The 25,665-nt window shown below is 38.5% G+C and overlaps 1 protein-coding gene across 7 annotated transcripts in view; it reads right to left on the reverse strand.

Moving 5' to 3' along the window:
- DOCK10 (dedicator of cytokinesis 10) overlaps nt 1–25,665 on the reverse strand; it is a 280,263-nt gene that overhangs the window by 204,160 nt on the left and 50,438 nt on the right. For 3 of the 7 annotated variants that reach the window (XM_024243211.3, XM_024243210.3, XM_024243209.3), the window contains exon 1: nt 16,084–17,668. The exons of the other annotated variants lie outside the window; for them this stretch is intronic. In XM_024243211.3, the coding sequence (XP_024098979.2) occupies nt 16,084–16,245 (162 nt within the window). In that variant the 5' untranslated portion in view covers nt 16,246–17,668. Of the gene's footprint in view, nt 1–16,083; nt 17,669–25,665 lie in introns of those variants that run through there. 7 annotated transcript variants of the gene reach the window in all.

The following is a 25,665-nucleotide window of genomic DNA, read 5'->3' on the forward strand; positions in this document are numbered from 1 at the left end:
TGGGCTACATATTAAGTTTTTTTGGACCTAGACCTCAACACTTGCTGGCTTTATGGCCAATTATATTTTATTGAGGCTGTGAACAAATATGAATAAACCTTTCATACCAGCGAGCTCATGGTAATAAAGTTAAATAGCTCATCTAGAAGTAGGTACTCAGATGAAAAAAAAAGTTTTTTTCATTTCACGGTATCAGGGATGAAGGAGGCGGGAATTACACACGTTTGCAAACCCCTTCAGTTTAAAACATTGTAGCTGCTAAAACAAGAGTACATGAAACGACACTGTCTGTTGTTCATGGAATATCAGGACCAAATGGATAAAGTTCACCCTCTCCTCTAGTCTTTTTTTTTTTTTTTTTTTTTTTTTTTTTTTTTTTTGAGACGGAGTCTCGCTCTGTCGCCCAGGCTGGAGTGCAGTGGCGCGATCTCGGCTCACTGCAAGCTCCACCTCCCAGGTTCACGCCATTCTCCTGCCTCAGCCTCCCGAGTAGTTGGGACTACAGGCGCCCGCCACCATGCCCGACTAATTTTTCTGTATTTTTAGTAGAGACGGGGTTTCACCGTGTTAGTCAGGATGGTCTCCATCTCCTGACCTCGTGATCTGCCCACCTCGGCCTCCCAAAGTGCTGGGATTACAGGCGTGAGCCGCCGCGCCCAGCCGGCCTATCCTCTAGTCTTATCTGGTGTTAAAAAGTTTGCCCTCAGATGTCTTAATGATCTCCATAATAAGTAAAACTTCAGGTTTTTGCCCAATGGCTTGGCATTGGGTAGGTCAACCCCAAAGTATGATTTTATAATCAGGTTTCTGAAGTTGCCACTTTACTTGGTGACTATGACTGAAGTATGTTATAATAGCCAGTACAATAGGCCTCCTTACCAAATCGCACCAGGAAATTAAGCCTCAAACTGGCTCTGTGTTGTGTGTACTACACCATGATCATGTTTAATTTTCTAATTAGAAAGACCTTCTCTTAATGAGTCAGATGTTAAGAGTCATGGAAATCCATATTGTAAAAAAACCCCACATATATGTAGTTGTTAATAATGGTTTTCTGTAGGGATCTGAGAGGAGTGTGGGAATATAGGGAAGAAGTTTTAAAAAAATGACCTCAAATGTTTTCAATTTTTATTTTATACTGGTATGCAGTATTTATATTTTTCTCATAGTATATACTTCTTTTACAAAATGGGCTTATGGGGGCTTCTCATTTTCTTCTCTTTATGTTTATTTTCCCCTTTTTCTATAATAAACATAAATGTTTAGAATAAAAAAAATATATATAAAAAGAAAAAATGGAGAGGCTTTATTCTGTCTTGATTTTTTATACTTCTGCAACTGCAGTTTTCCGATACCTATTCATTATGTATTTTGGGAAAACATCTAAATGGAAATCACAAGCTGAATTTTGAGCTGAGTCCTCTAAATCTAAACTTTTGAACATAGAGTAAGATAACCATTTAGAGAACAAAACAATGTTAAATTTAAGCCATGATTATGATCGTAAAAGGGAGCACTTGCTGGGAAATCAAGTATGTGTGAAACAAACATGGCAAGGAGAGAGCTAAGAGAAAATGGTATGTTCAGTATTTTTGCTGACCGAAATAATTCCCATGTGGTATTTTAAAAAGAGTGCCAGAAAATGACCTCCTGGAACTAAGAATAGTCTAAACTTTTGATTCATAAAACCACAGGAAATATGAATCAAGGAAAAAGACAATCCCAGGCAAGGGCAGGTGTGGGGCCTGAAGAAGCTCAACCCCACACAACAGTTCTCATCTCCTGCAACCTCCCCAGCCCCTCTCCCTAATTTCCCACTTCAATGCCTGCCCTTTGGCACATAGCTGCTTTTAATCCACTTGGTATTGAATATTTGGGATTTGGAATTCTCTATAAAATGGTGATAATTTGATATTTAATGCTAGAAGGTGAGCGATCAAATGAGACAGCTGCTAAAATTTATGAATTCTATAACAATAATTTCAAATCCTTACTGCTTTTACCTTCCCAAGATTCTAAAATGACAGATTCAGTCCTAACTGACTAAGATAGTAGATTATTTTTCCATACATGCAAGGTCCATTTAAAAATCTGGTTACCAGGGTAATGGATGTAATATCATAAACGAGTCTTTATCCAGCTACATAGCTACATGGTATGTGCACATGCAAACATTTATAGTGCATATATGGATATGAATAGGGCTGAATGTTAGGCAACGCAAGGTGTGAACGTCTCTTTAACTGACTAAAACAAACAGAGCCACAGACAGACACACACTTAGAACTACCCCTTACACTTCAACCAAACAGAGGCAGAAGATTGGGAAGGTGAACTCAATGTAGGGCTTGCCAAATCCAGGAAATAAAGAGGGCTGCAGAGAGGCACAGTGTCTTCTGCGGAACTCCAGGGCAAAGCTGTTCAGCTGTGACTTTTTTCTACTTTTTGGTGGTCTCAGTTTGAAATTAGGCTCCTGGCTTTTGCCAAGGAAGTGTTAAAAATGTGCACTTGTGTGAAGCAGCAGCAGTCCTCTCAAATGGGGGTACCAGATTTCTTTTGTTACTTTTTAATTCACTCAGTGATGATAACACTTCACAATCCTAACGTTTCTCCTTTCAATCTCCACCTTTAAGAAAGTCATCTAACGTCTTGGTGATCTTTAATGACCTTAACCACATCTGTAGCAAACATCTTCTAAGAACAGATCTGAAAAGCTTCTGTAGGTGAACTTGGGTGATTCCAAGGGTCCTTACTGTTTTGTGATGAACACATATATGGTTCATCATTTCTTTTTGTTATAGTTGTGCAAAAAGAAGACGTATTTGTGATGAGACTTTTTATTCCCCACTTCTTTGCAAATGAGTTCTCCAGGGCTGTTCACTGGTTCATTTGCCTGGAGGTCAAAACAAAAGCCTCCGATGCCCATCATGCCAGCTCCTGAAGATGTGATACCACCCCGGTTCTATTAATTACAGATTTGCTATGCTTCACTCAATTTTCAGAGCTAAAAGAAAGAAATAGATGTGTGTAATCTTTAACTTGAAACCCATCAGCATTCTTTTCAACAGCATGGGCAAAAATGAGACAAAATATGATAGCCACTATGAAGGAACCGACATCTTTAAGGAAATAAAAACCAGAGTGGAGGAATGACACAGACTGAAGTGTCACGTTGTTTTAGAGTGATAGAAAAGCAGGCCAGTTTTAAAGCAAACCTTTAAACAGTCCCCTTTAACAACCACAGGCCACTTTAGTTTCACGCTTCATTTCTTTCCCTGCTCGAGGATCCTCTTCCTTGTCTACATCTCTCCTTGTCCTTGATCCCTTTCTCTATCTTTTGGCTCACTCATTTCCCCCAGTGGCTTTCATTTGGGGAATATCATTGGGTTCACTGGCTTTTTCACCGAGTCGTCTTTTTGAGCAACTCTGTTCACCTGATGAGTGTTCTATTTAATATTCTAGTTTCCTTATTAGTGGAGAACTGAAGGGTAGTTATGTGTGTCAAAATGTCTCCCCAGAATTAATCCAATCTAATAAACAGTGTGTTTCTACTTGTAGAAGTAATTACTTAAATTTCTATGATGCAGGTGGGCAGCAGGTATTTTCCTCATTTTACAGATTAAAAAGAGGTGCAGTCCCTCAGTGACCCAGGCACTGTGATCAGTGTTGTTACTCAGTTTTCATTTAGATCATCATCAACAGCTTTGTGAGGAATCCCTACCGTGCTGCAAATAAGGACACTGAGGCTCAGGGAACTCAGGGAATTATCCAAAGTCCTACAGTTCTCAAATGGCACAACAAGCCTGATATCAATACCCAGATTTTGTCATTATTTTCTGTTCTAGCACGACATTTCCGGATGCAGACTTCTGCAAGATGACAGAGATAGACGTCTGTTCCCAAAATAGAATTCTATAAAACCCTTCAATCTGAAGAGATTACAACAAAGTGATTTTCCCTTTTTTTCTCTTTGTTGTCTCTGCCGTGGGACCCATGAGCCCCCACAGTTGCATTCTGTATCTCCACAGCATCTGTTCTGCTCATAGCTTTACTCTACAGATTAACTTGAACTCATTATCTCTGTATTTAATTCTTAAAGAAAAGTCAAAAAACTAGTTTGGAGCAAGAATCCCTCTGATGGAATTGGCTTTCATCTCCAAATGGATTTATTTCTCTAAGATAACCAGAAACTGGATAGGATTTGCTATACTATTGACATTACTTTGTATTTTGTAGCTAGCATGTATGTAGTTTCACTTAAAATTCTGCACATACCTTGGAACTATAGCTCATTATTTCTGGATTAAGAGGAGGAAATACTATGCAGTTAAAAAGAATGTGGGTCTCATCATTTTGAGACCTGAACAAATACCCTTGTTCTGCCAGCAACTTTGTAGAAGCCACAGATAAGTCAATTTACCTGTTTGGGCCTGGATTTCATCTTCCAGTGGGGCAGCTGGATTCTATAATATCAAATTTCTAACATTTTATTATTCTATATAATCTATATTAAAAACCCTGACTTTTAAAGAGAAGTACCATTTGAGCAGAATAATGCTACTGTATTATTGGATATTGAACAGAAAAATGCCACTGCAAGAGATCCCAGACCTGAATCAACAGAGACACAGAGGGCAGGAAGGTGCAGTGGGAAGGGGGCGTGGTCAGGTTGCAAGAGGGGAGGGGAGGTGGGTGGAGTGAAAGAAGTGGGCATGGCCAGATAGCAGGTGAAGAGAGGAGAGGAGGTGGGTGGAATGGGAGGGATGGGCGCGGGTGCACTGTAGCAGGGTGAGAAGTGAAAGAGGTGGATGTGGCTGGGCTTGCAGGGAAGGTGGCAGGTACACATTTGCCTAGGGCCACACCAGATGGGTGACTTTGGACAAATGCAGTAATAGCTACAGCTGCATAGTTCAATGCAGCCACCACTAGCCATAAGTGGCTATGAAGTCCTTGAAATGTGGTTAGTGTGACAAAGGAACTAAATCTTTAATTTTACTTAATTTTATTTAATTTTGATTTAACTTTAAGAATCGATTATTTTATCTAGTAATTGGAAAACATTTAACTAGTTTTGGAGAAACCTTGGAATATGAATTTACTGTTTCAACTATAAATTTTATGAAATCTGAATACTGAGCAAATATTTGTGATTAAAGATTTAGCATCCAAATCGAAAATGTGTTATATGTATAAATGTACACTACATTTTGAAGATTCAGCGTGAAAAAAGACTATCAAGTATTGTAATAATTTTTATATTGATTACATGCCAACATAAGAATAGTTTGGATATATAGGTTTAAAGAAAATATATTATTAAAATTAATTTAATATGCTTTTTTCTTTTTCAAATATGGCCCCTAGAAAATTTAAAATTACATATGTGGCTGACATTATATTTCAATTGGTCAGAGCTACTCTGTGTGCTTTAATTTCTTCCTTAACTATATTGGAATAAAAATCACAATATCCTTCAGAGGGACTGCGGCAACAAAAAAAGAATCCTGTGCAAAGTTTGTAGCAAAGTGACCATCAGAACTGGAAGTGCTCAACAAAGAACTATTATTTTTGGACATTATTTCCATGTTTACTTCCTCCAATTATTCATAAAGCAGAATTTTAAGATAATCTGTGGGTTACTCAGTTCTCATAAAGTGTATGAAAGCAAAGAAGGCCCTTGATTACCCAGTGACCAATATTAAGGATGCAGATAATCTACCAAATGAATCCATATTCTTTCCACCTAACAGATTCCTACTTTCTACCTTTATGACCTATAAGATATGGCTTGCATTCATTCATTCATCAAACCTTTGATTGAGTACCTATTGGTAGAAGAATCAAGATTCTGTAATTTTGCATTCTTAAGTTCCTTAATGATTACAAATCTGTAATAAAAAATCTACTCACAATTAAAAACATTGAGATAACTTTAAAATTACAAATGAGATACAATCTATTCTCCATCTCTAAATTAGTAAGTTCAGTTGTACCTACTGAACTTAAAATGCATTCTCTCTCATGTGATTTTCGACTTTTCTTTATGATTGTGGTGGTTTTAAATTCTAAACATTCAGGATTTTGTTCCTTATAATTTTTAAATTTGGCATAATTTGAGAACGACAAAGTTGAAATTAAATGGTTAATTTCAGTTGTATTAAAGGATGCAACATTCCTTTAATAAATGGTGAAAGGAAAACAAGAAGAAACTGAAAGTTAAATTTCGGAAAACTGGCAATTAGTGGATAACACAGAAGAGAACTCAAATAAACTTATGTTCTTTGAATAATCTATTTGTGTTAATAATCTATTCAATAACTATTTCAGTGCTCTCATAAATAAGCTAACTTTGAATTTCCATTTCCACACATTTTATGAAGCACAAATTAAGTTTCTGCTTAACAGTTAGATTCTTTTTTCTATAACAATTCTTTAAAGTAAATTAAGCTTGTAAATTTTTCTTTGTTTCAATAAGACAATATACACAATAATAATAGCTAAAATTTAGTGAGTTCTTACCAAGTGCCAGGCACTCTTACAGGCCCTTTACTTGAATTCACTCAATGAATCCTTAAAACAACCCTGATAGATAGTATGGTAGGCAGAACAACAGCCCTTTAACAATGTACATGTCCTAATCCCCAGAACCTGTGCTTATGTCATTTACACAGCAGAGGGTAATCCAGGCTGTAGACGAGAATCAGCTAACCTAGAGATGAGAGAGGATCGTGGATCAGCCAGGTGGGGCCAATGTAATCACAGGGGTCCTTAGGAGTGAAAGAGGAAGGTGGGAGAGTCAGAGGTCAGAGTCGGAGAGTCGCTGGAAGACACTATGCTCCTAGCTTTGAAGATGAACCAGGACCACAAACCAAGGAATGTGGGCAGCCTCTAGAACCTGGAAAAGGCAAGGAAACAGATTCTCCCCTAGCGCCCCCAGAAAGGAATGCAGCTCTGCCAATTTTAGCCCAGTGAGATCCGTTTCAGATTTCTGAGCTCCAAAAATGTAATACACGTGTTTTAACTGTAAGATAATATGTGTGTTGTTTAAAACTAAGTTCGTGGTAATTTATTACGGCAGAAATAGGAAACTAAGGCAGATAGGTACCTCATGACTCTCATTTTACAGACAGGGAAGCCAAGGTATACAGAATTTAAATAGCTGACCCAGAGATCACACTGCCAGCAAGTGCTTTGGCAAGTGACTCAGACCCACACACCCTGGTTCCTCACCCATGGCAATGCAATGTAAATCAGGGCTGGCACGTGGCATTTTCTCATGTGGTTTCTGGGTACGGAGTGTTTTTCTCTTTCTTCTTAGCATCTTTTTATCCTCCAGGTCTCAGCTGCATTGCCACTGCCTTAGGGGAGGCCTTCCCTGACTGCTTTGAGGAGGTGCGATGTTCAAAGGATGCAGTTTTAAGGTAAGGTGGAATGCAACTCTCAGGGAAGTACTTATCATGATTACAATTTTCCATTTGTTTGAGCTCTGTCTCTGCCACCAAACTGTAAGTGCAGGGCAGCGGCAGTCTTTTGTCATCTGTGCCTACCAAATGCAAGGTGCAGTTGTCTCAGTTGTTCACTGAATTTCGGATGTTTAGACAATCTAACCATGACAAACTCACTGCATGCAAATTGAATGTATTGGGCATGGTCTTAAAAACTAAAATATGTTCCAGCAGAATGAAATAGATTTGGAAAAATGAATTTCAAAAACCCTAAGCTTTCACCCCTATCAGAGTAAATCAGCTCCATGAAAATAAAATCTGAGAATAAAACAGCTATCCACAAGAAACTTATTGAAGGCTGACAAAAATACGGTATTTATATCTGGTTTGCCAAAGACACATTATATCCTCAACTGTATTACTCAGTTTTCACAAAGTTTTATTATATTGAAGCCTGGTGTTTAAAGAAAATCCTACAAACCACTCTTCTAGAAGGCAAAGAAACAAAACCCAAAACAAGCATACCAATTTTTTCTATATTTGATTATGTTTTAAAAATTAACAGACGTTTTATTAGCAGTAATTTGTTGGAGTCTATACTTTTTCTAGCCATAAAACTACATGTTTCTACTTGGTAATATGATGTTTTTCATCTCCACATATGATTTCCCCCAAAATACTTACATCCACTAAAGGTATGTTCTATATGTTCTATATGTATATATTATATACATATATAAAATATATATGGATATATTATATACATATATAAAATATATATGGATATATTATATACATATATAAAATATATATGTATATATTATATATGTATATATTATATACATATATACATATACTATATACGTATATATGTATACGTATATAATACGTTATATATACACGTATATAATACGTTATATATACATATATAATACGTTATATATACATATATAATACATTATATATACATATATAATACGTTATATATACATATATAATACGTTATATATACATATATAATACGTTATATATACATATATAATACGTTATATATACATATATAATACGTTATATATACATATATAATACGTTATATATACATATATAATACGTTATATATACATATATAATACGTTATATATACATATATAATACGTTATATATACATATATAATACGTTATATATACATATATAATACATATAACATATATGTATATATTATATATAAAATATATATTTTATATATAATATATATACACACACATATATGAGTATATGTATGTGTGTGTATGATATGTATTTATCTATAGCTCCATCTACATATAGTTGAATTTGCTTTGTTTTTGATATAAGTTTCTATATATCACCTCCCCCAATCACCACACCCATACCCGGTTTTCTGCTTTTCTTTATCACTGTGTTGATTTTAGATTTTAAGCTGTTTTGATTTTTCTTTTTAGACATTGTGTATTTTTTCTTTGCTTCTAATCATTTCTAAATTTGGTACAATTTGGAGAATTAAAAAGATGCAAGATTATCTGAACAAGATGATACAGGATGTAATCTGAGTTTAGTAAGCCTTTGCCTTGAAGACTTATGTTGCTAATTACTAAGGCTCTCATTACATTCAATTAATTCTTATACCCAGAGAGAAGCCATGCAATTCATTTGTCCATTTTCTGTGGCTTTGGGATTCAACTCAAAATTAGTTCACAAGGGAAAATAACTACCAAAGATTCTATGTGCTTTAAAGCTCCATGTTATACCCATCTATGGTAGACTGTTTAAACTCATACTCCATGACACAGGCGTTCTTTCCGAGGGGAATCTGATAATATTAGTATATTCAAGATTCAACCTTACTGAAATGAAATAGAAACATTAGCTCAGGATTTAGAGATTCTGAAAATTGTTTCTTCTTTATACATATACTGAAAAAGATGAAACTGGGCAAAACATGTTAACATTCTTTGATAATAAAACTTTATTAGGTTAGGATATTTACTATAGGGATAAGAAGAGAGTCAATTTATTTCCTTTGGAGTAGTTTCCATAGTTTCCATAGTATGTCCCTCTCTGGTCCTGATTGTATTTATAGGACACAAATTAAACAAATGTATGTTCCAAAGATATGGAATTACTGTTTTCATAAATAATTCATTTCCTTCATTGAACTTGCTTCCTTATATGAGGTTCTCAAAGTACTTGAGCAGGAAAGAAGAATTATTGTCTCCTGCAAGTGGGGGACCCAAATGTGGAGATTTGTTGAAAGTCAAAAAGCAAATCAAGTAGAAGCTTGATAACACCCTCACTGGCCTCTCTTGTTCACTGTACCACCTTTTTTTGGGTGTGGAACAAATACAGTGAAATCCTAATGTAAATCACCTCCCTATATTGCTGAGTGAGTTACCCAGTGGATATAATGAATTCTGACCAGCACACTGTGGATTTCTTATAAGCCATGTGAGCCTGCTGACCTGCAAGACTCCATTGCTTTATAATGTGAATTAGTTTACAATGTGATTCTACAAAAGTCACAGGAACAAAAAACCAAACACTGCATGTTCTCACTCATAAGTGGGAGTTGAACAATAAGAACACATGGACATAGGGAGGGGAACATCACACACCGGGGCCTGTTGAGGGGTGGGGGGAAAGGGGAGGGAGAGCATTAGGACAAATACTTAATGCATGCAGGGCTTAAAACCTAGGTGATGGGTTGATAGGTGCAGCAAACCACCATGGCACATGTATACTTATGTAACAAACCTGCACGTTCTGCACATGCATCCCAGAACTGAAAGTAAAATTATAAAAAAAGACAATCTTCTGGTGCTTCCAACAGACAGGACAGATAATAGTCCCCATTTAGCCAACTAGGAGAAATGAGTCAGCATGTCTAGGTCATCTGGGCTTTTGTTAATATTAAGTGACAGACTTGAGACTCTGACTTGAAATCTAGAGTTTCTCAATCATAGCAGTTCTCAGACTCTCAGGTGAACAACAGGTACCCAGGGAAAAAACCAAGTTCCCTAGTATCTTGTCGGGGATAACAGAAAATACACTGTAGAGGTCAAAGTTATTTAAAAAAAAAAAAAAAAAGGTTCCTTTGTGGTTGAGGCCACGTCATTCACCAGACAGGGGTCAGTAAGCATTTTCTGTAAATGGTCAGAATACTTTAGGCTTGGTGGGCCATATATGGTCTCTGTATCTTTTGCCCTATGCCACCCCCTTCCTCCTTCTTTTGTTTTTGGTTTTGTTTTGTAACAATTTAAAATTGTGAAAATCATTCTTAGCTCAAGCACTGTATGGCTGCAGGCAGATTTTGACCCGCAAACTGTATAGTTAATCAGAGTGCTGGACCAGGCAAATTCTGGAGCACCAACAGAGGACTTGTCAGGGAGGTCTTGGAGCAGTAACTACAATTCCCTTACTCAGAAATGTTTGCCATATAAGTGCACACATCCTTGACTCACAGAAGAGATTTCACCTTCCCAACTCACCACAAATTTAGGCTATTGTTAATTTTCTGCCTTAGACCAAAATTCAAGACAAAGCCATATTTGGCTTGCTGTATATACTAGATCTTTGGCAGCCCTAAATTTAAATTTTATGGTTTCTACTATTTCAGAGAAACCCCAGAATGTTCATGGATTTTAAAGTTTTTTTTCACTTTTGAGTTGAGACCTGTGAATCCGGTGTGTGGGTATTGGTCATATAACCAAAGTGAGACTAGTAGCCTTACCAACACTTGCTTTTCTTTCTCCTCTTGTGCCACCTCTAAACTCCAAAGTGTGAACAGAAAAACAATCTCTTTTGGGGGAATGGGGAAGAAAAAGACTTAAAATGAAGCTAACTTCTGGGGTTGGTGATGAGTAAATGACATAAGAAATAATAGACATTAACCAGAAAATAGTAAATCTACATAAATTGAATTAGTGTCTGAAAACTTTAAGAAAATATGCTATAAAGGAAGTAAAAAAATTATGAAAGTTTCTGTTAATTCTCCCACCAACAAAAATTTTTGAGTGAGAGATAAAATTAAAGCTTTAAAGGAATTTCTTCATTTTTTCCCCGTTAAACTTGACTGCATCATAATAGGCCATTGTAATGGTCTCAGATGTCAGGATTCATGTGTTTCTTTTAAATAAGAATCTACATTAGTTAATTTTGATGTTTAGCAATTTCTCTCCACTTTGGACTATATAAGCTAGACTACAATTATGCCAGCCCAAATCTTATCTCTGCACAAAGATTCGGAATCTAGACCACAGGAATGAGACTCTGATACAACTTGCATTATGAAGTTTTGAATGCCAAAGCCTTCTGAAGGGTATCAATATTCAAAGCCTTGTATTTATCCTGGCAACTTTCTTCATCCTTAACTCACTCTTGGACATTTCAATTAAGAGTTAAGTGGGCATCTTTATCAACTGAACTTTGCATATTAGTGCCAACTGCTTAAAAATATCAGATAATCAACAGATACTTATTTAGCTTCGAGTATGTAAAAGGCTTTGGGCTGGGTACTAATGGAGCAAGAAGGAAGCTTAGAGGCTAGGTGTGGTGGCTCATGCCTGTAATACCAGCACTTTGGGAGGCTGAGGTGAGTGAATCATGAGGTCAGGAGTTTGAGACCAGCCTGGCCGACATGGTGATACCTCGTCTCTATTAAAAATACAAAAAATTAGCAGGTATGGTGGCATGTGCCTGTAATCTCAGCTACTTGGGAGGCTGAGGCAGAAGAATCGCTTGAACCCGGGAAGCGGGTTCAAGCAGTGAGCTGATCTCGGCAGTGAGCTGAGATTGCACCAACACACTCCAGCCTGGGCAATAGAGCAAGACTCTGTCTCGGAAAAAAAAAAAGTAGGCTTACTTTCTGTCTTTGAGGGTCAAGGTCAAAGCAAGGAGACCATTAATTAGGAAGCGATTGCTCTGGTAGATGGAATTTCCTGTCTACCAGTGAGATAAGAAAAATATGTGATCACCAAGTAAAGAAACAATTATACATTCAATTAAATAGGCTGAGATGTGTTAGAAAGCAATGCATGATTAACTTTCAAATGGCTTTATACACTATAAATATTATAGGAGATTAGAAGAGAGAAAGATCATTTATCAATTGTTTATTAGCGTTTACATTGGGCTAGGCTTTACTCCTCTTTATATAGTTCCTTAAAACTCCGGACATATATGCAACTTCCTACTTGACATCTCCATCTATAGACCTAACAGAGATTTCAAACCCAGCATCCTTAGGGTGAGCTTAGATTCTCTCTCCAAACCTTCCACTCCTGTGTTCTTCTTTATCTGAATGGCAACTTGTTTCTTCTGGACATTCAGGCCATAACAAGCACAGTCAACTCTGACACCTTTTCCTTTCCCACACTTTATATTCAATCCATAGGCAAACTCTATTGGTTCTACTTTTGAAATCTATCCAGAATCTGACTACTTTTCACAGCCTCAACAACTACCATCCAGGACTTTGGGATCATTGCAACCACTTCCTAATTAATGGTCTCCCTGCTTGGCCCTTGACCTTTTATGGCCAGAGATCCCATTACTTCCCTGCTTCAGGACCTCCCAGTTAGTGGGGTTATAGTTAATATAACACTCACTATTCACCAGTCACTGTTTTAAGCAATTTGCACCTATTAACATACTGAATTCTCACAATAACCTTACACCGGTAGATGCTGTTACTTTTTACATTTTATCAATGAAGACACAAAGACACAAGGAGGACAAGTCATTCATCAAGATCACACAGCTAGTCAATGGCAGAGATACAACTCAAACCCTGACATTCTGGCTCCATGGCCCAGGCTCTTAACCTCTGGGCCTGCTTCTTCCAGTGGCTTCCTTTCTCACTTGGAAAAAGCCTAGGTCTTCCTGACAGCTGTGTGCCTGACATGATCTGACCCCATTGCCTCCCTGACCTTGCCTTCTATGACCCTCTCCTTGGCTCATGTGGACACACTGGCCTCCTTGCTGTTCTGCTAACACCCCAGGCTTCTTCTCACATTAGGGCCTTTCACCTTGGCGGGTCCTTCTGCATAAGGCATTTCCCTGCTGAAAGTGGCATGGGTCATTCCTTTGCCTCCTTAGGGTCTTTCCTCAAATGTCACTTTTTAGTTAAGATGTCCCTGATCACATCCCTATTGAACGTGTTACCGTTACATCCAGGCACTGTTCTAAGCACTTAACACTTACTTTATTAAACCCATACAACTGCTCTAATTTGATAAAATTTCTATCCTCATTTTACAGCAGAGGAAAAGAGACACAGAGATGTTAAACGGCATGCCCAAGGTCACACAGCTGATAAGTGATGAAGTCAGGATTCCAACCTAGGTGCTCCGGCTCCAGAGTCTGTGATCTTACAAAAAAAAAAAAAAAAAAAAAAATCAATATACAAAACTTCGTGACTAATGGGCAGTGGGAAAGTGAATAAAAAAGAAAAATCAAAGTTTGTTCAGAAGTTTAGAGCCAGAGTGAGAAGACAATTAGCCAATATAAGAACATCACACTGGAGGAGGAGAAGAGGTGGACAGTTTAGATTACCATCTTCCAGAGCCATGTTTCTCAAAGTGTCATCCAAAGTACTCCTTCGTCAGAATCAACTGGGAGTGCTTGCTACAAGAGCAGATTCCTGAGGTCCACTCCATACCTTCTCATACAGAGTCTTTGGGGTCAACAGCTCAAGGATTAGCATGAATGAAAACTCCTAGGTGATTCTGAAATACACTAAAATTTTCAAACCACCATCTTGGAAAACAGAAAATATTTTCATTGGCTAAAGTTTGTAGACTAAGTGTCACAATTGTAGTATAGCATTTCCATAACTACAAGACTGGCGAAATGTTCTATCACCTTCAAACTTTGCAACTTAGGGTAGGGACTTTTGATGGGTTTGTTCATTGGCGGATTCCAAGTGTCTGAACCAGTGCTTGGACCATAGTGGGCTGGCAATAAATGATTAGTGAGTGTGTGAATTTTGGAGTGGCCCAGAAGAAATTTTCCAGATGCACAATGACTTTGTATGGGCACATTTTACTCAGAGTGGCCCAAGATTTCCATCAGACTTCTTACATAAATTCAGTTTACTGGTTTTATCATTATTTCCTTAGAAGTGTGAACAGACTGGAAAATACACTGGCTTTTGGAATCATTGCTCTAAGTGTGATTCGGGGAGCTGGCATTTAGCAGCTATGTGATGTTAAGATATTCAACCTTTCTAAGCCTTTATTTTCCTCATTAGTATAATCTTATCACCTTATTTAATATCAATAAAGGTATTATATAAATCAAAAGGATCCTTGGAAAAATATTATGACTAGGTGAGTAGTTTTTTAAAATTTCTGAGTTATTTTGAGGTGTAAGGTTTTTTTTTTTTTGCAAATTTCTAGCTGTAAAATTTTATAGACTAACAAAATTAGAAAAATAAGACTTACTGGTATAGCATGAGCACTACACATAGTTATAGAGTGTGTTAATGTTATTAACAAGAGTTAAACTTGGAAAACAAAGATTTCTTTGACATTTGAACCTATTTCAAATCCTTTAAAATTTAATTTGTGAAAACTTATGGGAATAATAAACATGAAACTATTCCTATTTAGTGTTTCCTTTTAGAAATAATCACAGCCCCCTAGTTCAAGAACCATATTGCTTTTTGAAAATAAAATATTGATTTGTTGAAGAAGTAGGCAAATAATGTTATAGTTTAGTATTCTGTCACTCAGAGGCATAGCCCAAGCCAAATGACTTTCATTTAAGAACTTTTAGAGTAACAGGTATTTTTCATTCATTATTTACTACATCCTTGATATCTCAACATTGAAATCTAAGAGAAAAAAGTCGATTATGCTGAAGCCACCTAGACTTCAATGTCTCTTCAATTTTGGAAACTTTACCATACCATCTATTCTGATTTTAGTGACTAAGCAGATCTCTTTTTAAACTTAAAGAAAGAAAGAACTCTATCCTCAAATTTATTCTTGCTGATCAAACAGATGCACAAAAAAGGAAAACATTGTTTATTACAATTAAAGCACAGACAAAAATGTAATTTGACAAGTGGCAAGAAAAAGCTTTCTAATGAAAACACTATGCATTCTACAAAATTCTTAATTCTTTATTCTAATATTGTGCCTAAGTTAGGCATTCTGGAAAGGCAATTTGCTTTGCAGAGTCAGAAAGAAAAGCCCCAAATATCCTGAAGTTAAAGATCCAACTATCAGCATCTATACAACTTCAATGGTTACATGTGATTTTTAAAAAATGCCCATTTTGGGCTCTTCTTTCAAATTATAGTTATAAAATAAAATCCACTCACTTAAACCAAACTCCAAATTTTTCTCTTATTTTCTGCACAAAAGGTAATAACAACATGCAAACCATGAGGCAGAAGAGAATTTCTAGTAGACCGAGAAGCTGTACAATTTCATGACAGATACAACAAGAAGAAAATATGCTCTTTGAATGATAGAAATAGTTCTGAAAGATTTTCAGAGTAGTAAACTCTAGGTCACACATGCCTTTATCTAACGCTAAACACCAAAACCCCTAAATTGTAACCTCTCTATAATAATAGTTCAATCCACTGAGGCTGCTTTACCACGGATACCATACCATTATGATGAGGGTTCTGGGTCTATTCATTTCATCGTCACTTTCCAGAGGCAAAATTTCGTGGGATGGTTCCTCTTGGCGTCGTCTACAAATGTGTGGACAGCTCCTCTGGACCACAGAACGAAAAGCTTGAAGCAGAACAATGCTGGCAGTGCAGCCCATCGCTGCATCCTGGAGCCTACAAAATAACTTCTATGTTGATGCTATGTTTGCAAAACAGTGGCTCCTTGTCTCTGAAAACAGCCTACACTGCAGCTGCAGCCGGCTCACTCTCCAATCACTTCCTTGAGCTCTGATCATCTGATCATGGCCAAATAGCTTGGATGCAGAGATGGGAAAGATTTGATCCACGGAAACTGAACACACTCAGGAATATTAGAGCACTGCGCTCAGAAAGTATTTCTCAATTCACATCGAGAGCATGTTTCCTGTTCATTACAATGAAGCTCTTCAATTCTCCTTTCAGAGGTCTGAATAAATATGTCTTTCCCACTCAGACACACAAATAAATTACTTTTTCAAATCACACAACTGAAAACCTGACTTTACACTGACAATTTTTCCTGAGGTATCATGTAAAGAGTGAAAATGATTTTTTTTTAATAAACATAAACACTTCCTGAAGGAAATTTTGCTGGACATCTCACTAAGTGGATTGAGGTTTTACTTTTCATAGCTCATAAGTTCCAGAAATGAAATTGGCTTATCTGAAACATAGAGTTCACTAGATCAAGATGATTTAACAAAAGTATGCACGCATTAACCAGCCCTGCGTGAGAGACACCAGTGTTCCCCTGTGATTTCCTCTCAATAGTATGGTTGTTCTGTTCCCACACATGCAGTTCTGCAGCCTAACACAATTTTATATTTACATATGCGGCTTGCAGGGCTGAAAATATCTGTATTACTGAGGTCACTGAGCAAGTTCCGCCAAGCTGACCTCTTAGAAAAAGCAGCTGTAAAGCATTTTAACATCCTATCAATATGAATTAAAGGCTCTGGGAAGGACTTTGAGGTCTTTGGTAGTTAAAAGTCTGGTATTCCCTGACTCCTGCGAGACTAGTCACTTAGGAAAGAACCAAAGAGAAATGCTTAGAAATCACGTGTCCTTTCTGGAATGGCCTCAACATCTAATGGTATAGTGAAAGAGAATAGGGCAACAGGGGCTGCTTGCGCTAAAAATATCTCATGGAAAATAGATTTTGCTTACAAATGAGGAAAGTATGAAATCCCCAATAGAATTCGATGTTGAGATCTTTCTGCCAAGCTAATTCTTCCAGTGTAACTCTTGGAGATTCAAAGAAAAAAAATGTTTTCTGTGGTTTCTGGGCTCCTCGGCGTGAAGGGTGCTGCAGGAAGTTTTAGGAAGGATTGTTTTGCTGTAACGTGTGGCCGCCCCGGCCTCAGTAAGGTTGCTTTCGCGGAAGCATCTAGCATGATGCTCAAATAGGCATTAATTGCTCAATAATCTGTCACAACACAGCATCGTTTTAATTGGTATGTTCGCCCCAGAGAAGTAAAACATGCTTCTTTTTCTTCTTTTTCTTTTCTTTTAAGAAGTACTGGCTGCCAGTAGTTTTTCATCTCCCTCTGTTTTGAGCAAACATATTTTAGTGCTGCTGGAAAAAGAAGAAAAAAATGCTAATGATACTGGCAAGTCCCCTAAATCCCTCTGGACCTTTGTCAGACTGCCCGGGTGCTAATCTAAACCATTTTTACTCTAAACAACTAGGCCATTTACTGAACAGAAGCTACGATTTAGCCTGTCTGGTTTCTGTGTATTGAATATCTATATCTAATGGTGTCCACTTGAGACAAAGGGCAGAGTGGGCTTCTATGTTTGTGAATGTGTCTTTTCAAATAGGACAGTTCCTCTGGGCTCCCTGTATGGCAGTGCCCACCCCCACCCACTTACTCCCAACCCCCAGGACATATCTCTCTCCAATCACTTCCGTAGGTTCTGATCATCTGCTCATGGCTGCGTAGTTTGCAGGCAGCAAGCTGCTAGCTGGAAACGCTTAAATAGTCCACCAGCCCCAGTTAGAAACTGGAGAGAGAAGACAGATCCCTCCGCTATCCACCACGAGCTTGGCAGGCACGATGCACTTCACATCCTAAACTCCTCTCTAACCATCTCTCTCTAAATCTGGCTGACCTCTGGGGTGGCTTTTGGAATCAGATGTTTTGGCAGATGCCAAAGTCTTTAGGGAGACAAATGAGATGCTTTCTAGCTATTACAGTCCCGCCTTCATCGATCCCCTCTGCCTCTGAGGAATTCACCCCTATTATTGACGGGCTGCTGACAGGCTCTCAATATTCTCTCTCTCATTGTCTCCTCTCTCTGTTAGCCTCTGTTATCAAGCTAAAGGAAGGTCTAAGGATTAGTTTCTTTGGAATTCAGTACACACAACCATTATCCAGTGGACAAGAAATAAAAAGATGAAATGCAGGAAAGAAGAGTTGAGTATGTTCTCCAACATTTTCTCATGAAAGATTTCAAACATGCAGCAAAGTTGCAAGAAAGGGGTTGGGTTCTGAGCTCTGTGTTTTACATAGTAAATTAAGCTGGAGATTGGGTTGGGTTGTGGGAGACACAGAAACTTACCCAGAGACATGGCCATGTTTCTGTCATATTTAGCATGCATGTTGACACACAGGAAACTTTTTTTTTTTTTTTTTGAGATAGAGTCTCGCTCTGTCACCCAGGCTGGAGTGCAGTGGCAGGATCTTGGCTCATGGCAACCTCGCCCTCCCAGGTTCAAGTGATTCTCGTGCCTCAGCCTCCCGAGTGGCTAGGACCACAGGTGTGCACCACCACACCTGGCTAATTTTTGATAAGCAGAAATATTTTAAGATTAGGTATAAACTCTTCAGCAGGTGTCTGCTATTTTTATTTGAACTATTAATAAGATGAATCATTAATTTGGCCTCCAAACATCAAATGTGCACGGCCTTACTAATAAACGACCTTTGGAGATTCTTCTTTACTCTCTTGTCTGCCTTCTTCCCCTAGTAGGGTCTTATCTCATGATTCAATAAGATATTTATTAAACCTAAAATGCTAGAAACAAGATTTTTAAAGTAATTGTCATAGATTAGGAAATAATGTCACTAACAATTCGTAACGCTAAATTTTCCAAAGAAGTGTTGGAAGCTAGATTTCATCCTGGGTCATTAATATTATATTATATTATATCATATTATTGTATGTTATTTCATATATATAAATTTATTCAGCATTTATGAAATCTTTAATTTGTATACAACAAAAAATGTTCTTGTTTCAAAGCAGAGATAGCTGTGTTGTGTAGATTGTAGTAGCCTTAATGCTCACAGGAAATGGAAGGAAGGACGGAGGGAGATGTTTTTAACATCTTATTGACCAGGGAGAAAGACATGTAGGAAGAAAAAGTAAGGCATTTCGAGAGAGTAAAGGAGGTTAAGGAGAAAAAAAAAAAGAAAAACGAATGAAGGGACAAACAAAAACCAGCAAAATCGTACTGAATCCTAGGAGGGTTCTGGACTCTGCCTCAGGGGTCCACCTACCCAGTTATAGACTGCCCATACTTCTTCAACAAATCTTGACTAATGAATTTAGTTTTCAGAGCACTTTTCTAGAATCTTTTGGCCTAAGAATGATTTGGCTGTACATGTAGATATATCCACCACTGGGATAATATGTCCAAAGACCTTTTTACAGTGGGCAAGGAAATACATATTTAATTTAAATAAATAATGTCCATTGAAAGTGTTGGACCTTCCCAGCTTTATTAAATTATGTAAGAGCCGTGTGTCTAAATCTATATATCTAATCTATTGCAAAATACCTACATCTATTTTGACTGTGTCAAATTGGACTGTGCTTTGGCATGATGGAGGTGAAGCCCACATTCTTCTCCCCAAAAGACCTGGTACATCTGAGTCTTCTGATGCATAATGCTGACCTTGGATGGGGAGAGGTTTTCTGCTGTCCTCTATAAGGCATCAAGTACATGGAAACCTACTGCTGATAACAGATGCTTATCTTGTAAAAACAAAGATGAGCTTAGATAAAATATTTGAGAAATAAAAAATTGAGAAATGAAGCCTAACAAAATCAGCCTCGAGGGCTTTTTGGATATCCCTGATGCTATACAGCTTGGTTTCATTGCTTCACACACTGTGAGTTTCTGGTGGGTCTATTTCAAAACCCTAATAAGGTCATGATCAGAACTTATTTATCAAGATAAATTTATGGAAAGGCTAAGAGTTTAAGGGTAGAATTATGTCCCCCCAAAATTCATATGTTGGAACCCTGAGCCCCAATGTGACTCTGTTTTGAGATAGAGCTTCTAAGAAAGTAATAAGGTTTCATGAGGTCATAAGGGTGGAGCCTTCATCCTCTAGAACTAATGTCCTTATAAGAAGAGGAAGAAACACCAGATCTCTCTCTCTCTCTCTCTCTCTCTCTGTCTTCATGCATGCACAAGGGAAAGGCCATATGAAGCCACAGTGAGAAGGTGCTGTTTGCAAGATAGGAACAGAGTCTTCACCAGAAAACAACCCTAAGAGCACCTTGATCTTCAACGTCCAGCCTCTAAAGCTGTGAGAAGATGAGTTTCTGTTGTTTAAACCACCTAGTCTGTGGTGTTTTGCTACAGCAGCCCTAGTACCCTAGCAAACCAATACAAGGACCTTGCCTGGGAAAACCATATTCTAACAGTGAAGCCTCAAGGGAATCATCACCTCCTCAGAGAAAGGTTCTTAATTCCCCCAGGTTGAATTAACCCCCGCCTTCCTCCCTGCTTCCAAAACACAAATGTTCAGGAGTCACCTTTGAAGTATCTTTTTGCTGCACCGGCCTGCCCTCTGGCCAGCAGAACATGGTTTCCACATTTGGAGTCTGTAGGCCCTGACTTCTAGCTCAAGGTGGTGTGCGGAGTACATTTTTTTAGCTACCTCTTTCTCCAAATCCAAGTGAAATGACAACAAAACAGTATAAAGGCAATATATTGATTACAACAAAATGAGAAAAGGTGGGAAACTTTTTCAGCAAATGAGAATTTTTGAGCATCTCTGAAGAATGAAAAGTGAATTTGATCACATTGATTAATAACTAAAAATGAAGTATTTAGGAACAATTTACAGACACAGCAAGAGGATACAGCAGATGGCAGCCATTGCTCACAACAGAGCCCAAAAGGGGCTCCAAGCTCTAGAAAGTAGGGGCTGGATGTGAGAAAGTAACTGGATAACTGCCCTTGGACCCTGTTAGCACAGACAAAGCACTAGAGCACCTGTCACCAAATACCCCAAGAAAGGCAAATACTTCCAGAATACCTAGCATAGGCGTCAGCACCTCAGTGGAACCCCTCACTGTTTTGGCTTTGGTCAGTGGGGATGGGGTGTGTATCTAGTCGGCCTGCCAGACTGGCTTACATATCCAGAAATGAAGACTGCAGTTGGTGCACCAGTCAACCTAACAGCTTGTCCACAGGTCAGTCTAACCAAGTGAAGGAGAGGATTCAAATGTTCCTCCTCTCCCTGATCCCAGGGCCAGAAGGCAGAATACTCTAGCTCCCCAAACTAAGTAGACCTCTCTTAGTTTGGGTTAATTTATAGTGAGACTGACAGAACCTACAGTCAATATGGACTGAGCATCCTGGTTCAAATCTAATTTGATGCTTGTCCAAATGACAGGCTGGTGGAAGAGGTGGCCAGCAGAGCACAGCAGAAAAGCTCACAGCGAGCTTCGGAGTCAGCCTGACTCATACGAGTCACCTAACCTCTCTAAGCCTCAATAGTATCTGCTGTAAAATGGAGATCATCCTTTACACTTTCAGGATATTGGTGGAAAGAGATTAACTGCAAAGACCAACATAGAGCCTGGCCCATAATTATTCAGTGAACAAGCGTGATGCTGCCTCTGCTAGAGTGATAACAGAAGCTTGGTCTCCTCCCTCTCAGCTTCCAGGATCAGCTTAAAGGTGATACTGCCCTGGAAAAGCCTCCCCTAACAGGCATTGCTTCACAGCCCTGAACCTCAGTCCTTATCACTGTACCCTGTAGGTCTCCTTTCTAACACACTAGCTGTAATTACATCCTGATTGATTTAAATTTTAAATTATGTCTTCCCTCTCTGTAAGACATAGGATTGTGCTTACCTTGTTTGCTATATATCCAGCACCCACCTTGGAGTACATGCTCAATGAATAATAATCATGATGATGATACCCCTAAGAAAGCAAGCCCTTATAGCACTCGCCATGTGCCAGGCACAGTGCTAATGAATATTTATGCATCGGGGTACATGTACATCTCCCTCTGTGAGGCAGTGCTGTGATCATCCCTGTTTTACTGTTGAGGAAACTGAGGTACAGAGAAATTAAGTGATTCCCTCAGAAAATCACGGCTAGTAAGTGGCAGAATCAGAATTAGAACTGGCATGTGGCAGGGGGTAGTGAGGCAACCTTGGAAAATTCCCTTTGAGAGCTGGTCTGTCCCTCACAGGAAAGTCTGTGACTTTTTCTTGGATGACAGTTTCAGAAACCAGCTAACAATTGAGCAGATTGTTTTAAGGTGATGATTTAAATTGCATTTTGATGGGAATTGAAACCACTCAAATGTAATGAATTTGATAAACGAATTTTTTTAAGGTGCTGTGTTTACTGTGTGAAGTGTTCACTGGCAGCAGTGACTTAACTGCCTAAATTGGCTGTCAAAGCATATATTTAGAATACAGAAACGTAATGAGCTCCCTTTATCATTCCTTGCTTCCCCCTACATGACATAAAATGTTGGTGAACACCAAAATGCCCCCAGAAAAGAGGCTACTTTGGGTCCAATTAGAAAGAGGAAAATGAGGCCATCACCCCAGGACACTCTGTGAGCGTGGACTTGGTTGCCCATGCTGGAAGAGCTGCCACTCACTCTTGAATTCATTGGAGGCTGATCCTGGAGAGTTGGCTGACAGCTCAAACAAGTCGCTGCTGCAGAGGGAACCAGCCACTTTCCTTCCCGGGCTAGTGTGAGGACCTAGGGGTGACCATCAAGTTGGTGGGAGCTCAACTGCCTCGCAATCTTTGTTTCATCTTCCTTCTCTACCACAAGTATTCTCTGTGGAGTCACGTGATGGGAACAAACATGGGGACCAAGGCAGAGGGCAGGAAACCTCCATCTGCTGATTTAAGCTGTAGCACTGCCTTTCCATGACAGCTCAGAAATGATTAGTGGAATGAATGAATCAATAGATAATAAAAATCACACCATCATGGTCATCATTATCATCTTCATCATCATCATCAAGCTCTTAATCATGTTGAACTTTTTTGTAAATTTTCCAGAGGCTCAGCAATTGTTCCTAAACAAAAGTGACCCAAAGGAGGAGAACCCCTTAGACTGAAAGTGGCAGGGGATTTTGCCCCCAGTCATTAAAACCAGGTCATGGGATTTGGTCATTTTCCAGGGCAAGATTAGTGAGAATCTTTTTCCGTGTCTGTTCCCAGATGGGTAAGCCCCCTGCCAGGTCTGAACTCAATTACATGGCTAGGCGGGAGTTAATCAGTGCCTTCTTAGCTGAAAAGTGGAAAACACAACCCAGTGAAGTCATTCTTCCTAGGACCCAGTTAGTTACCCTTTATCAAGTTGCATATCTGCCCCTCCTACTGCTGCCTCTACTCAGGGACTTGGGGCTTAAGTTTATTGTGATAGTAACCCCTGATCTCTTTTTATCCCCCCACAACTGTGATTTGTAGAGACCTTTTCTTTCGGTTTCTCTCTCTTCATTTTCACTTAATTATAGTGGCCTCCTCTTTGCAGGCATCTTTCCCATGTGCTGACATTTATTGAGTTGTACAATTAATCACTTTGGAAAAAAGCACACTGTTCTTTTGCTTTAAAAATCAGGTGCTGCTGCCAAGCTTTCCTTTATTTTAATTTTTCTACCTTTGGCATTGATGCAGCTCAAAAGCAGATTATTCTTTCGATGGTACATTTAGATGCATCAGAAAATTATCTTTCATTGCCCTCTAAATCAGCTTCCTGCAGAGTGCATGGATAATTTAGATGTTCCGTTAATAACTTACCTTTCTCAGGCACCTATGTTTGATTGAACTCTTCTCAGCTCATACTAAACCTTTCTTATTCTTAATAAAAGGTAGTATAGTGCGGCACTTAGGCATCAGGAAGCAGTTTGCCAAAATGTAAATCCCTGTTGAGCTGTTTATTAACTTTGTGACTTTGAGCAAAAATTTTAAGCCTCAGTTTCCTCATCTGTTCAATGAATGAGGATCTAATATTCACGTAAAGTGCTGGGCCCAGTACCAAACACATGGTAAGAATTTAACAAATTCTAATTATTACTGGAAAAGAGAAAATCTAAGGACTTTTAAACACTGCTTGTTTTCTCCCCACTTCCCCAGTAAGTAGTTTTTTTGTCTTTTTTTTTAATCTCCTTGCTCTTCTTTTCCCGGGGGCACACAGTCTTCCCTGAGTGATGCGGGAAAGCGTGTTGCATATGTCTCCTCTGTGCTTTGAAATTAACTCCCATGGTAATGTGACACAAGTTCTAAATCCCCTTCCCTGTTTTTTTCATGAGTAAACAAATTTGAAATAATATAATAATACCTTACTTACCCTAAGGTCACTACTTTTGCAACATCAACTATTCTGATCACAATCAATTCCTGAAAAGGGACAGAAACAACTTCTCCAGAGCCAGAAAAGGATGTCACATGATTCCTTCTATGAAGCTAATGGGAGTGGCTTAGTGAAGAGGTCTTTATATCCTCATGGTTAACATCGTTACCTTATGCAGGATTCTAAAGAGCTTGCTGAACTAAGCTTATAGTGACTTTTGACCAGAAGCAATATCATTCTGACCTGCCCTGGTCCAGCCAATTTCTACTGGAAGGATGTCCCTGGTGAAGGCAGGTGGGCTGAAAGCTTTTTCAAGGGGTTGTGGTGGGCCCAGCTATAAAGCCAGCCCACCAAAGACTCAGCCATCTGATGGAGCTGAGGCTGCATACACAGGGAAGGAATGAGGGTGAAATAATGCAGCCTAGAAAGTGATTCAGAGTAATGAGCAAGAGTTTTGGAGTTGAAGAGACCCGTCTGTGTTTGAATCCTAGTTTTGTTGTCTTGGAACATTAATTCTCTGAGCCTTATTTTCTCCATTGGCTCATAAGAGTAAGAAGAACCCTTCTACATGACTTTTGTAACAAAGGCACATAGTAAAAAACACTGTCATAAATAGTAGATGTTATCATTCTTTCACCATTATCATTATTACAACTATTTGTGTTATTATCATTGTTATTCCAAGTTAGTACCAAAGAGGGTAGATAACAGTCCTGCAAGTCAAGGCCCAAAAACAATAAAGCCATGTGGAAACAGTAACTCAAACAGAAGAGAGAGCCTTGGCACTGGAACGAAGTGGCAAGGACAAGAGAGAGTTGGGACAGGAAGTTTCCTTGACTTCTCTTCACCAGCCCATGGGTCCAGGGTGCATGGCTGAGTCAGGCTAACTTAAAGGTATGAGCCACCCACCAAAGGAAGGGACAGATGACAGACAATCTGAGAAAATGGAAAAGATAAAAAAATCAA

The sequence above is a fragment of the Pongo abelii genome, chromosome 11 (assembly GCF_028885655.2).
Source record: "Pongo abelii isolate AG06213 chromosome 11, NHGRI_mPonAbe1-v2.0_pri, whole genome shotgun sequence".
Classification (NCBI taxonomy): domain Eukaryota; kingdom Metazoa; phylum Chordata; class Mammalia; order Primates; family Hominidae; genus Pongo; species Pongo abelii.